This window comes from Kryptolebias marmoratus, linkage group LG6 (assembly GCF_001649575.2).
Source record: "Kryptolebias marmoratus isolate JLee-2015 linkage group LG6, ASM164957v2, whole genome shotgun sequence".
NCBI classification, from domain to species: domain Eukaryota; kingdom Metazoa; phylum Chordata; class Actinopteri; order Cyprinodontiformes; family Rivulidae; genus Kryptolebias; species Kryptolebias marmoratus.
The window spans coordinates 9,964,074-9,978,728 of NC_051435.1; the positions used below are offsets into that span (position 1 = coordinate 9,964,074).

General features: G+C 42.9%; 1 protein-coding gene across 3 annotated transcripts in view; it reads right to left on the reverse strand.

The window, feature by feature from the left end:
• Positions 1-14,649, reverse strand: part of igf2bp2a (insulin-like growth factor 2 mRNA binding protein 2a) — a 50,589-nt gene extending 35,940 nt beyond the window's left edge. For 2 of the 3 annotated variants that reach the window (XM_037976142.1, XM_017424446.3), the window contains exons 1-2: positions 14,427-14,649; positions 13,157-13,217 (exon numbers count right to left, since the gene is read on the reverse strand). In XM_037976142.1, the coding sequence (XP_037832070.1) occupies positions 13,157-13,217; positions 14,427-14,601 (236 nt within the window). In that variant the 5' untranslated portion in view covers positions 14,602-14,649. Of the gene's footprint in view, positions 1-13,156; positions 13,218-13,898; positions 14,317-14,426 lie in introns of those variants that run through there. The other variant, XM_017424447.3, reaches the window with a different exon arrangement.
• Between the last annotated feature and the right edge of the window lie 6 nt (positions 14,650-14,655).

The following is a 14,655-nucleotide window of genomic DNA, read 5'->3' on the forward strand; positions in this document are numbered from 1 at the left end:
CGGGTGGGGGTGGGGGTGGGGGGGTCAGGAGCTGTTGGTGTGTGTGGGGGAAGAGGAGATCGGAAGATGCTTTTTTTAAACTAATTTAACGATCGGAGACGCTCACAGAGGTTGTAGCTCTGATCAAAATGTGAGTTTCATTCTGACCACACCGTCGAGCTAACAGCTAGCCTGAGCGAGGTCAAAACCAACCAACAACTAAATCACCAAACATGAAGGTACACTGCAACATTTCTCTGCACACACCTCGCACGTTCAAAATAAATAAATTCAGCTCTGCTTTTCCAAACTAAAGTCGTTCAAAGAGTTATCTACAGCAGTTTAATTGCCTTTTCCACAGAACCCCACTTTAAAAACTAACTACCAAACTTTATTGATGGTACAAAAACAAATTGCTACGGTACGCTGATTTAAGACACACACACACAGAGAAACAACTATTACAAAATCTATAGTATGGTTTTATCAGAGGACAAAGTGAAGTTAAGAATAAGTTCCTCTTGATAGGTTTCTATTTGCCCACCTAAGTTACAATCAAAACAAATTAATCACAACAAACGAGGGTCTCTGATTTATGAGAGAGCACCACTCAGGGTCCAGTCCACTAATTTAACAAGTATTTCAAACCCTCCACACTCCTCCACAGAAACTCCAAAACAAATCTGCAAGCATTTAAAGGGCCGGCTGCTTTCATCATGGCAGGCAGGATCAACACGACAATGGTTCGCCTCTTTCACAAACAGCCTGACCAACTTAGAGGAGAAGTTAGGAGCGAGGGCAGCTTCGAACAGATCTGACTGCAGCAGAAGCACAACCGTGATGTGAAAATCATTGTTAGTTGTGAAAAACCAGACCTCATACTGAGTGTAACTTCTGAGTCGTTTAAAGACGAGCAAAAAAAAAGAAAAGGCCACAGTGACAATAAAGGCACATCAAAGTTGTTTTTTCTCTGGTGGCATTTCGGTTACAAATGTGTTCGAGTGCGAACCTGTCTTTTGTAACGTGTGGCGACGCTGTAAATGCTCCACAGATGCTTGAGGTGGGCGTGTATCCATGAAAGGGTGCATCAATTACGCCTGGAAAAAGAAAAAAGAAAAGAAAAGAAAAGAAAGAGCAAACACGGGTGCTCGTGGATTTTTCTTTTTCTTCGATCGCAGCACGTCTCTGATGCACCATCTCCGCCGCTGTCGATCTGACATCAAACCGGCTTTTGAAGCTCGTCATTCTACATCTCTGTAATCTGTTGCACCGCAACGTCAAAACGACCGGAAACCAGGCCGCCTGGAGTCGGTCCTCGCACCACTTGAAACAAAATCATCCCAGCCAGCAGCTCTGAAATGGACTGCTGCTTCCCACTTGGGTAATGGCAGGAACACAGACATCTACAGTGCTGCTGAAGAATCTGAACCACAACTGTACCGAGAATAAACTGCCTGCGTCTGCTCCACTACCTGATAGGGCGGCTCATATTCAGCTTATAGTACATAACATACAGTTGTACGCTATTTTACGCCCCCTCATGCGCCGCCTCTCCGTGCCACAGGGAGCTGTGACGTTGCGAGCCAGAGAGAGGAAGCGAGAGACAATAATACACGCCATCTATCTCGGTGGTATGCTGACACAACACATACACATGTGAGGAGGGGGGGGGATAGGAGGGAAGACAAGTGCTGCAGTGGAAATGCAGTGTGACAGCCTGAGGAGCCAGCGGGGGGGGAAGCTGCGGCTGCGTTTCGTGAAACTCCCTCCCGATGAAAACAAATACCTGAGCGGGAACAGACGGGGCCACGCAGGTGAACATAAAAAGTGGCTTCAGCCTCATTTGTGCTTGTAGCAGAGACCTCATTAACTTTTCTTTCCTGCTCAAGAACACACGCATGGCTGCTCCAGCATCAAATATTTACTAACCTGCCGAGCTAAAGATGCCCACAGTTTCGCTTTTGGGTTCTTCACCCCTGGACTGGACTCACAATTTCATTTTTAATTGAATACGTGTCGGGGTGCGCTTTATTTAACTTGGCACGTGCAGAAAAGTCATCGGTCAGTGTCATGACGCTGTCTGCAGGCAGGAGACAGAGGTGCAGCACAGCTGGAGGGACAAAGAGCAAGAAATGTCCAGATCTCTCTGCTAAACACACCCAGTCAATCAATCAGCCGGTATCCTAGCAACTGTCACATACATTTTGACAGTTTAGCATGAGCTGTTTTACTTCATTCTTATTAGAGTCTGTTTAAAAAGAAAGAACAAGGCAGCTTAAAAGCTTTAGGACTGACAAACAATAGGTCTCCTGATGTGCGTCACATCGCCACAGCAGCTTCTGCAGTCGTAGGAAATCTGCTGTGTGACATGTTTGGAGAGATCGAACACTTAAATATTCCGTTTCTCCTGGGAAATATTAGCCAGTTGTCAGCAAGACAACAGCTTTACATATTTTTTTACACTCTGCTCCATTTCTCCAGCACCTGTGAGAGACTAAAAACTCCAGAGGACTCCCAAAGGGTCACTCCTATAGCCTGCAACTTCTTGTTTTTCTCTTTCTCTGTCCATCCACAATCTTCTCACCTTCCATGTTTTTTCTCACACAGCGGATGCTCTGTCTTTCTCTCCTATAAGAGCGACTGACCGGGTATTGGCACGAGCCGGGCCACTTGGCAGGAAGACAGATGGAGCCGTTCGACTCTCCAGCACCTGCCTGGCCCACATTACGCAGCTCATCTCTGGGCTCAGCGAATCAGAGGCGGGATCGGGCACAGCTGCGTAAAACAACAGGCTTCACGGCGTATCGCAACAGCCAAACACAAACCGGCACTTCTAGCTGAGGCTACAGGAGAGCCTGCGAGTTCTGCAGGGCTGCAGCGCAGGAATGTTTCAAACACGGCGACCCTGAGAGCAAAACGCAACAACGCCGCAGACGAAACACAACCACACGGCGCAAATCACAGCAGTGAAACGAGGAAAAAGTTGTGTAACTGGTTGTGATTTGGACCTGTTTGCCTTTTTGTATAGTGCCCTTGAGACGACTTCTGTTGTGAATTAGCGCCACAAAAAAAGAACCAAGCTGACACTAAACTGAACAAAATACAACAGAATACCAAGATTATAATAAAACTATAAACAGCACTTTACAAACCAACAGCAAAGGAAAACGTGGCTTTGCTTAAAAACAAATAAATCACAAAATATGTTTGAAAAAACACATTTTGAGAATCTTTTTCTTTTCTTTTTAGAAAATCAAGCCAAAACAAAAGAAGCACACTTTACAACAAACAACATTTTTATAAAATAAAAAAATAATAATAACATCTTTTGTTGGCAACATTTTAATAAATTTTGTGAATTTGTGTCTTTTTATCAATAGAGAGTTTCAGTTTTTACTTTTTGTTGTTGTTTTTGTGGTATTTTCTTAGATTTCTTAGATACTATTTATATACATTTATACACATTGTGAAATGTTGCATTTTTTGCACACTTTTTTTTAACTCTAATTTCCTTGAAACATTAAAAAGAACTGAACGGAATCTTTTCTTGTTCACGATATTGCAACAGCAAAGTATTGTCAAGATAAAGATAGAGATAAAGAAATTTTCAAGTAAATGCAAAAAAGTAACAAAGGCATTTAATAGAAGGTTAAAACAATAAAAAAAAAAAAAATTAACTATATTAGTAAAGAACTACTAATCTGAGGTGGTAGGCTTTCTGTCATTCTCCTCAGGGAGCTTTAGTTGCACCTGAAACCTCAAAGATTTATCTGAAACTAAAGGAAAGCTTCAGCTGAAGAGCAGATTTTTAAAGCTGTAAAATAAAAGCTCTCATTCTTGAGGAAACAAACTGGAGAGGCACATCGGAGGTCAGCATGAGAGGCTCATCTTTAAGGGATAAATATATATATATGAAATTCATATCCTGCTCAGTGGAGGCTGGATATATCTGGAGTCTATAGGCAGAAGAGGTTGTCTTGCATCCAAATACACCACAAACCCTAACGGGTGAGGAGAAGGTCGATGTGAGAGCGCACACAATTTCCAAATCTACCTCAAACCGGCAAATAGAAAGCTGTCCGTTTGTGAGCAGACCCCTTGCAGCCTGCTGAGACAGGACACCACCCACGGGGGAAGAAATGCTGCCCTCTGTCAGCCACGCTCGCTCCTCCCCGTGGAAACACACGGACGCTCGGAGAGGGGGGAAAAAGCACGCACGCGTTTGTTAGTTCGTTCGTTCGTCCTGCACTCGGAAGTCCTCCCCGTGTCTTCCTCTTCCGTCACAGACAGAGGAAGCACAATGGTCAGGCTGTGCTGAAGGTTGCGCTGGAGGCTCGGCTGTGTGTGGACGTCTTGTTCTGTCCGAGGTGGCGGTGGTGGTGTGGGGGTCCCGGCTTCCGTCGCATGCATATGGAAAAGGGTGGAAATGAATACGACGGGTCACCAAAGGGGCTGCGGCTGTGACATACACAGATTCAGCAGTTTTCTTCTGCGTGTGCGGGAAGAAAACGAGCAGCAACAGATTCACGCAGGCATTTTTACAGAGGCTTCCTACTAAGTTATGTATTCGCTGTCATATAAAATCAGCACTCTGACCACTGCACCGCCCATAACTAGAGCCACGAACAGCCAGCAGGACTGCGGCCTGGGGACAGCCTCCGCTCTCCTGGGGATAGATGGAAATTACAGGACTTATAAACTGACATTTTACGGCAAACTGAACCTGTAACCGTGCAATCATGACAGCGATATGAGCGCTCACTTTATGTGGCGATTCTTACAGTGCCACATCAGTAAACTCAACTATCTTTTTTTTTTGCTGCTGCTTGCACTGGAGCACTTTGGGTTTATTTTCTAAAAAGGCCTCCGTCGTTTGAGCTCCCTTTCTTTACCTCAGAAAAACCACTCAAAACGGGTTCCCATGGCAACGTGGCGAGCCTAACCTGGAACAGTTGGAAGTGAATGCAGCGCGACCTGTAAACACGCGCGTGCGCGCGCAGGATGCTGTAAATGTCAGAAGACGAAAGCCGCGCTATCTTTCGACATTTGCAGCATCCAAGAGAGCCGACATCAAAAAAACTGTGATATCAAAAGACAATTTCCCAGCTGCACGCACAGCTTGTTGTGTGCAAAACAGATCCATGCGTGGTATTGTTCTGCTCCGCCAAATCTGGATGAAGAAACTTCTGAACGAGGCACCCAAAGAAAGTGGAGTCCCTGTAATGTTTGCTGCACAACATTAAAGTTAATAGGATGAAAACAGAAGTTTTCCAATCGATCAACTTGAAGCTCAGTTTATTTCGTTGTGGCGTTCTGCAGAAAGGTTAGGAACAGTTAATATCTTACCTGTTGCAGATAGCTTTTGGACAGCGTCAGTTTGGAGGAATTTAGTTAGTTTGAGCGAGGCCAAAGTCAAATACTGCTGTCTTTAAACAACTCCAATCCCTAAAATTTTCTAAGACATTCATGTGAACGCCGTAGCGTCCGTTGTGGAAATATAAAATTTTAGCTAGGCATGAGCCAGTATGAGATTCTGAAGGTTTGATGATAATTTTGGGTAAAAATACAACAGATTTACTGTATTAAAACAAAACTCCTAAATCTTGATTTGGTTACTTTTATTTAAAAGCACTTTTGCTGCCTAAATATGATCAGATATAGCTTAATAAGGATTTTTTATAGGCATCACAGTATGTTATTACTACAAAAATATATTTATTTATAGTTATTTAATTGTAGCGCACAGGTTATGAGTACAAAGACTGAGAGAACACAAGTGAACATGTTTTTCATGCACCTGAATCCCATTTTAAATCAGTTTTGTGATCAGCAGTTTTATTTAAAACATTTTTTTTATTTAAGATGACATTTAAGGTCAAGGCAGAAATTTTATTTTAATCACAAATATTGAGAATGAATTGAGCTGAAACACCAGATTCAACAAGCTGTTTTATTTATATTTATATAAATTTATGAAATAATTGTGCCTGTATTACTACTTCTCTGCTGCTCTGCTCTTTATAAAGTAAAGTTAAGAGCCTGACAAGCTGATGTTAGTCATTAAATAGTTGGTAATTAGCCTCCTAAGTGAGCCTCATTAGATAGACTGTATCTCCAGTCAGAGCCTGAACTCTGCATGGTGTATATTTCACCTGCTAACATGCTAACTCTTGCAGCTTGTTGCAAACGTTTCGTCTTAAAACATTATTAACCTGAAACGAGAGACAAGAATCACTCCTCCGGCAGACAAGCTGATATTTTATCCGCCGGATAAAATGTACGATCAGCAAATTTTAAAACGATTATAAAAGTTTAGGGGCTTCCTCCCTTCGGCTACTGCGCACAGCTGAATGAAGGCTCGGAGCAACAGGTTGAAAAGAAAACCTGCTTAGTCTCTGGTATTCAAATCTTCTGGACCATATGAGAGAAAAACGTAGCGGTTTGGACGTTCTGCTGTTTTAACACCACCTTGAAACCGGTAATTGCCCCATGCCTAATTTCAGCCAGAGTAACTGCGAATCTGAGAAATTGTCAGCAGCTTAAAGGTTTATAAAACAGCAGCTAAAGTCAAAGAGTTCTCTTCAACAGATAAGAAATTATCTGTTCATGACCTTTTCTCAAATCCCCAATTTAAAAGATTATAAGAATTATCCCTTTAACCTCTTCCAGCTTGGCATAATATCACTAAAACCTACCATTTCAAACTCATTTCTATCGTTTCACGTGAAGGCTCCTCTCAGATGATAGCATCAGAAGCACACGTGATCATTTCATTATTTTAAAAAAGTGATGCATAATGAAAATGTAATCTGCACTGCAGGAAACATTTACTGTGCCTCCCAACTATCCTGTTTTTGTTTCTTTTTTTTGAAGAACAATGTTTGATTTGAATAGTGTAGGAGGCGTCTTCACTTTCAGGATGCGATGCTCAGTTTGGCTCATGGATTTGCTTTTGCACTTGCCAGGACACCGTTGTCTTGACTGTGAAAGATGGTGGGAAGAGGAGCTGCTTCTCCCTGGATGCTGCATGCTGTCGCTCCGGAGTTTTAAAGTTTGCTTTCTTTTTAGCCAGGTGTAAAGACTGCATCACCAGCATGGGGCAATCTGAATTCTGCTAAACTCACACATCCAAAAACATTCTTTATTGCATCTTTGGAAGAATATTTTTTACTAACAAAGTTGAAACGTGTCTATTTTTTATGGTCATTATCGGTTTTATTCGTACCACAGCTGATTAGCTTTCAGTGCACCACTTTCTACAGGTGATTACCTAAGTTAGTAGTACTTTATCAAATGTTTCCATGAGTATTACTGATTGTTAAGGCTTCTCTGTTGCTTCATCTCTGATGAGAGTTTCTTCAGTGATGTTTAAGTGTCACTTTGTGATTTTTTTGACTTTATTGTCATTTTTCAACTCTTTGCCGTGTTTTAGCGCCTTTCTAGAAAATCCTCTGAGACTTTTTCTTTTACTTTGTGGTGATTTTTGTTCAGTTTCTAACCATACGTGTGAATCAGAGAGGATCTGATCCATTCCAACGGGCTGGGTCACCAATAAAAAATGAGCCAACCTGTCAGTCTCGAACAGGAAGTCAGTTCCGGAGGGGAAACCCATCTATTAACAAGCAAAGTGGGATGAAACATTCAACCGGCAAAGGTCCAGCGGAGGAGATTAAAGTTCATTTGACCCGCTTCAAGCAACCGCACGCCTCTCAGCCAGTGGCTTCCCTGCTTCGTGTCGAACCCTGATTGGCTCCTTGGGAGTTTTCACCTGTTCGAAGCCCATCAGAGGTCTTAAGTTTTATATGGTGATGATATGACACGGGGAAGGAGGCTGCCTGCGTGAGAAATGCCACCTGCTGTTCTCCTCAGCTGCTGTTCCCCCTCCCCTGCACGCCACACCCATCCGAGCATGCCGCGAGGACCAGAAAACCGAACGGCGAGGAGCATTAAACTTATCGAACACGGTGCTTTCGGGCTCACTTCTCCGTGACTCATGTGTTCTCATGCTGCACACGGATCCATCGCAGAAACAAACTGAGCGAACGAGCGGGGGGGACAACGAGACCGAAGGAGCAGCTGTTGCGCCTTCAAATGATTTCCCCCAAAAAGGAGCAAACTGCTCAGTTTATAATCCTGATTTATTTCTCATTAAATCACATCAAGCATCCCATCAATTCATCAAACCCTGCTTTAACAGCCACCTCAGACATCTGCCCAAAACAATGTTGGGCTGAACGACTGAAGGAGCGGTGGCTGCACTCCGTCTGTGCGCAAACAAGCAAATTATACTTGGCAGACAAACGCATCACCGGGTGTATGAGAGGTATAGCTTTCCAGAAGTGATAAAAGAGCGCCAGAATTCAACTTTCCCTTTTCTTCTCCACAAACAGAAGCCGACCTCAGCGAGCCAGGAAGAATATTTCATCAGGGACGAATGCTCTCACAGGCAGTTTGAAGAAAGAAAAAAAATGGTTTTAGTAGCTCAGTTTAAGGAGGCTTCATGACGCTTATCTCTAATCAATGAGGATTTATTTTGTGTCCACTAATAGAATCAATTAAAGGTCACACTTTCCTGAAAATAAATGCATATCACCCACCACATCCAGGGTTTGGAACCAAAATGGTCATAGTGCTCAGAACGTGTTGGGGATAAATCTCAGCTACTACCATCTCAAATTTAAGCTCAATAGCTGCTGAAATGGTTAAGTTAGAACTATTTTTGTGTTGGTTAGGGTTGATTAGCTGTGGAGGCCACCTTGAATTGGGTTGTAGATGTACACCTGATGGTTACTTTCTAAGAGCTTCAGTAAAACCAGTGGTTCATGAGATATTTTGCTAACAGACAGGGTTGATTTTACCAGCGAACGTCGAAGTTTCAGGCGAAGATGATGCGTACTGTGTGTCGCTCAGAGTATGCACTGAAGATGACTTCCAGCTAATACCACACCAACTATTAGCTCAATGTCTGTAAAACTGACTGAATTAGACACAGGATCAATAAGCTGCAGCGGCCATCTTGAACGGAGCTGATCTGACACACAGGGACAAGGGCAAAATTATTGCTGCTTAGCCTTCGGTGGTGGACATTAAATAAATGTAAGACTGTAGAGAGATATGCCTTTTTTAAAAAATGCAGACAGAGAACATCGGCTCCCAGCAGCAGCATGAGACGTCCTCAGGTGAAGACAAGCGGTGAGCATTCGGCTCTGATGTGGAATATATTTCAGCGGTTTAGTCACAGACTAACTCACCGAGTCAGAGCCGTCCTCTTTATTCCAGCCACACCTTCCAAACGTGAGTGGCTGATGGTTTAAATCCCGGCTGTAATGAGTTGTAACGCCACAGTAACACATTAGTCATGCAACAGGTTGCAGGGGAATGTGAAACGCTGCTTCCCGAGAAGTGACTCTCCACAGATGTTGGTGCGAAACACAAGCGACTGTTGGTTGTTTTTTTTTAATATTAAGAAAAAAGAAGAGGGGGAGAAGAAAAAAAAAGTGCTTCTAACTCTCAGAGAGCTCAGGCAGCGATCTCAAGGCTCAGATAGACACACAATGAATTTACAATTCTCTCACATCTGATCCTCGCTGCTCCCTTAAGCTATGTTGTATGAGCAACTCGGCAAGGGAAAGAGAAAAAAAATCAGCTTTCTAGAAAAAGGAAAACAATCGCTACACAAATTTTGCAGCTTTTGAAAGCTGTTGATTTTCCGAATTAACTTGAAACAAAAGCCTCGGGCTGATTCAACACAAACAAACTCTCCCTGATAAGAAAGAACAAACTAATCTCCATTATCAAACAGGCAAATTCACTTTGGCCGTTTTTATGAATCAAGACGAGAAGATAGAAGATCAGAGCAAGTTAAAAAGGCACCGCAAAGGCACTGATTAGAGGCAGCTATGGGCGTCCGTCCGCCCTGCTAAACCGAGCCCTGATTGGTCGTGATGGACAGGTGAGGAGGAAGCAGCTGGATGCGTCTCCTCCTGCCTGAGAGGAGACAGCTTCCCCTTCAACCGGGATCAACTGGGGAGTATTAATGGATTCAAAGTGGATCAACTGATGGCTATCGTGTTTCGCTGTTTTGACTCAGTATGCAATGACAAGCCAACACACACACACACACATCTGCATGGGCAACGCTGTGGTGCAATGCAGATGTTTACACCCAGGTTTTAGTTTTTATCCATCTGTAAAGTTATTTTAATTTATTTTTCCTAAATAAGCACTGACCTAAACACATAGCAGTTTTTGTTTACAAAAGGCTTAAACTTAATTTCAAGTTTATCGTGTTTTTATTTAACCTAGCTCAGATCAGGGACGTAATTAAGAGCAAAAAATTTAAAAAATACAACTTTTTTTCCCACCACACCAGCTGTTAAACAGGTAAACAAACTTTACAGCTTCCCGGGCAGATATAACCGTGTTTATCTCTCAACAACAGCATCTTGACTAATATTGATAACAAACTATTGATCAAACTCGCAGCTAAGTTGTTTCTGTGTCACGAATGTGAATTACTGCCAAGTCACTCTGCTGCACTCGGCACAAAGACTTCCTCTGAGTTTTTTTATGGAACAACAAGCTGCAAATAAAACAACAGGAGCAAAGATTTGAGTGGATTTTTGTTTTGTTTGTTTAAGCGAACTGCATTATTTTTTTCTCATTTTTTTATTTACTAACAAACACTAATAATTTGTGTAACATTTAAAACATTTTTATTTCCCCTGCCACTCTTCATGAGGTAAGTTGTATGAATTATTTGCACAACGGGGGAGCATTTAAAACCTCTGATTTTAAATCAGAAAGATTTTAAACCGGAGCGCTCAAATATATGTAAAAAATTACTTTTTAAATAAATTTAAATGGCTACGTATGATTTAGTGTTAATATGAAGTGTCCTACATGAATAAAACTATGTGAAAAGTGAACAAAATGGCCTCATTTTTACAAGAAAAACAACTTTTTAAAAAATATAAACACAATTTAGAATAAATCATTATTCTTTGCTTTAAAAAATTGATTTTTAAAAGTTATTACCAACAAATTACAAAGCTTTTTTGCTTCATTAAAATGCATGTTTTTAAATCAATTAAAGCACCAAACACATAAAAGAAACTATGTTTAAATGATAAATAAAACAGCAAAACCACAAAATGTAACACCTCAAAACCACATTCTAATAAGGCCCAGCTTCCCAAATTAATGACTCTCTGATTTTTTTTTCTAAAAACAGACAAAATTTACCTGCTAATAAAAAACCTGTTTACGTGGTAAATATTCAACAACAAAACTAGAAACAGAAATAAAACAATAAACACAACTTCAGGCCTGAAAGCTGCTTCCAAAATCACCAGAGTCACAAAATTAAAGATTATCCACTTTTTTTTAGCCCCGAATCACCAGAAATCCACAGCATTTTAAATATATTTAAAACCTAACCCAGTTCCTGTAATTATTTAATTAGTGGGTTTAACTAAAATAATAAAAACAGCAAATAAAATTGGATTAATTCGAGGCTGGATTATTAAATGTATTCCGTGTGCATCAGGATGTGGAAATATATTAAAACGACGTGTTTAAAAGATTCAAATCAGCGAAATTAATTCCATCCAACCTTCCAATGAAGGCTTGAAATTTCAATTCCGAGTTTCCAAAACCAGAAAATTCGCTTTATGAGCCTTTTTGCTCTCAGTGAAAAAGCTTAGAGCGAAGACGGGCGACGTTTGCGTTTAAATCTTTAACGTGGCCATTTTATTAAAAAATAAAAAATATATATAAACAGCACAATCGAGCAGCATGACCCCCATAAAAATGATCCGGTTTTAACAGAAGATGTGTTTTTTGTTTTGTTTTTTTAAAAAAAGGGAGCACCTGAACGCACCACTCGCCGCTCTGCTGTGGACCTCACAAACATGGCGAAGATTTCGCCATAAGGCCTTTTTTTTTTCTTTCTTCCTGCAGAATGCGGGTCCAGCAGCTGCACACACACACATATGAAGGGGGTGGTGTGTGTGGGGGGGTTGTAACATGGAGTGTATGGACTTTTAGCTCGAGCCTGGGTCCGCCTATAGCCGTGCAGAGTGCAGGCAGGCCCATCATGGCAGCCATTATGAGGCTCTCCCAGCGTTTCCATGATGGCCTACGTGCACATTAAGTAGTAAGGGGAGTGGCGCACGAGCTGACACCATGTTGCGCCTTGGAGCTTAAAAAATAATAATTAAATTAAATAAACGCAGTCAGATCGAAACGTAAAGCGAAGAAACAGCCCAGAAAGCTGAATTTATGCGCATTTTAGGCGTTTATAATATCCTCTAAAGCGAAAACAAGGGGAGTAAAAAATAAAAAAGGGCAGGGAAGTGTGCTGTGCACTGAAGGGGGAGGACTACACTGTGAGCACATGAAGTAGGGGTCACGTGTTCTTCCACAGGGGGGTTGAATATTTACCTTTTAGTCACGCAATCTACTCGTTTCCACCTATAGAAAGGTGCTGCTGTTTCAGAGCCGCTCTGCCTTCCGCACACAACATTTAGCTGTTTTCAGCCCATTTTCCCCCAACACTCAGAGACAAAAACGTGTTTGTAATCTGTTTGGACATGCACTAGATTAGTTTACAAAAGAATATATATATAAATTTATTTATTACATAACATATAAGGACCAAAGAGGAGAACTCAGCGCGCACTGAAACCTTTCGCCTACATATTTTTTTATTCGCCTTGCGGGGAAAACTGTTAATGTAAATTAATACGTTTGTTTAAAAAATATCAATTAAGACCAAGTTGCTACATGTAGGCACAGTGTGTGTGATTGTGTGTGTGTGTGGCCTCGCTGCAGAGATCACGCAACATGGCAGCCACCACTAGTTTTCTGCGGATGTTAGGACCTTTTTTTTTGTTGTTTCCCTCTTCGTTGACTTCTCCAACCCGCAATTACAGCTTTCATTACCTAGCAACTGAGCAAACAACAACAACCTGGCAGCAGGCAGCACCTCGACGAAACACAACAAACAAAACAAAAAAAGCAGCTTGCTATATTTCACAGCGGAAGCCTACAGGTCACACACCAGTCCGCCATGGGGCACAGCACGCAGTATGGAGGCGCACGGTTACACCAAATGTGTGTGTGTGTGTGTGAGAGAGAGAGAGAGAGTGTGTGTGTCACGTTGTTGGGGGCCTACCTTAGTTTTTTGGGAACAGAGTAGTCTACCTCTATCACCTTTCCGTGAATTTCAACTTTACCTGGAAGAGGTGGGAAACGAGAGGCGTGAGTCAGGAGAGGGAAGGACACTTCTCTGCAACTTCCTCGGGCAGCCACGCGCCCACGAGTGCCCGGGACACAGTCTGCGTGTTTACATTCAATAAAACAACAAGAGGGGGACATAACGTGGGTCTTAGGAGAGAATGGAGCATGTTGAGGTTGTTTTGGAGGGGGGGGGCAGAGAGAGAAACGGGCAGCCATGCTTTCCACTCCCACAGACAGCGCAGCGAGTGGGTAGCTGTCTGTTTGTTGTTTCCTCTGAAAGCACAGGGGCTTGTTGTTTGTTTTATTTGTTTGGTTGTTTCCGTGTCGTGTAGGAGCTTTAAGACTTCTTCGAGCTGCGGTGGATGCACGCCGCCTCCTCGCCTCGGAACGACTCGGCTCTCCGTTCCTGGCGCAGCAGAAAGCAGCAGCGCGGAATTAGCGTCTCACCTCGTCCCCCCTCCTCCTCTTCCTCCCTCCTCCTCCTCCTCCCTCCTCTTCTTCCTCAGCTACCTGTTTATGAGCGCTTTTTCCTCCGGACCCCCGTGACCCACCGCCAAGACACCTCGTAAAAACCTAGCCGGACCCCGGACGAACACGGCTCCGGTGAGTTTGGGGCGCTCGGCGCGCGCTGCGCTCCTCAATAAAATCAGGACGAAAAATAAGTGAAAAATAATTACCCCGGACCGAGCCGTCAGACCATCCCATACATTCCAGCGGGTGGCTTTTTTTTCTTTCCTTCTTCGTCTTCGTTTGCATTCAAAAAAACAAAAACAAAAAGTGGCAGCCGAACACACACACACGCACACTATCGGAATCTCTCCTTTAATAGGATAAAATAAAGATAAATGTGCGCGTAAAAATCGACGCTCCGTCTCTTCTTGATCATGTCCCCGAACGTGTCCTGGTTGGGATCGATCTTTTTTTTCTTCTCTCTCTCACCCCCCAGCCCCCCCAACAATCCTGCTGAGGGTTCACCTCAACTCCGATGGATGTCACGCACTGTCCCGTGCACACAAAAAAACAACAACAACACACAAACAAGACCACAACACAGGGATGAATCTTTCCACCCTGACCTCTCGCAGTGCGAATTCGTTAGGGGCTTTTTTTTCTCTCTCTCTCTCCCTGTCAGCAGCAAGCATTCCCCCCCCCCCGACACACACACACCAGGATCAAACCCACCACTCACTCCCTCACTTACTTACCGGAGAGACTCTCTATAGCCTTGATGGCCGAGTTCGGATCGGGGAAGTCTACGAAGGCATAGCCGGATTTGAGCAGGACCTGCTCGGGCGCTGGCAGCTCCTTCTCCCCGAAGAGCTGCGTCAAGTCCTCGACAGTGACCGAAGGACTTAAATTCCCAACATATAGTTTGTTCATGATCTGAAACCAGGCAGGGGTGGGGGGAGAAAATCTAAAAAAAAAAAAAAAAGG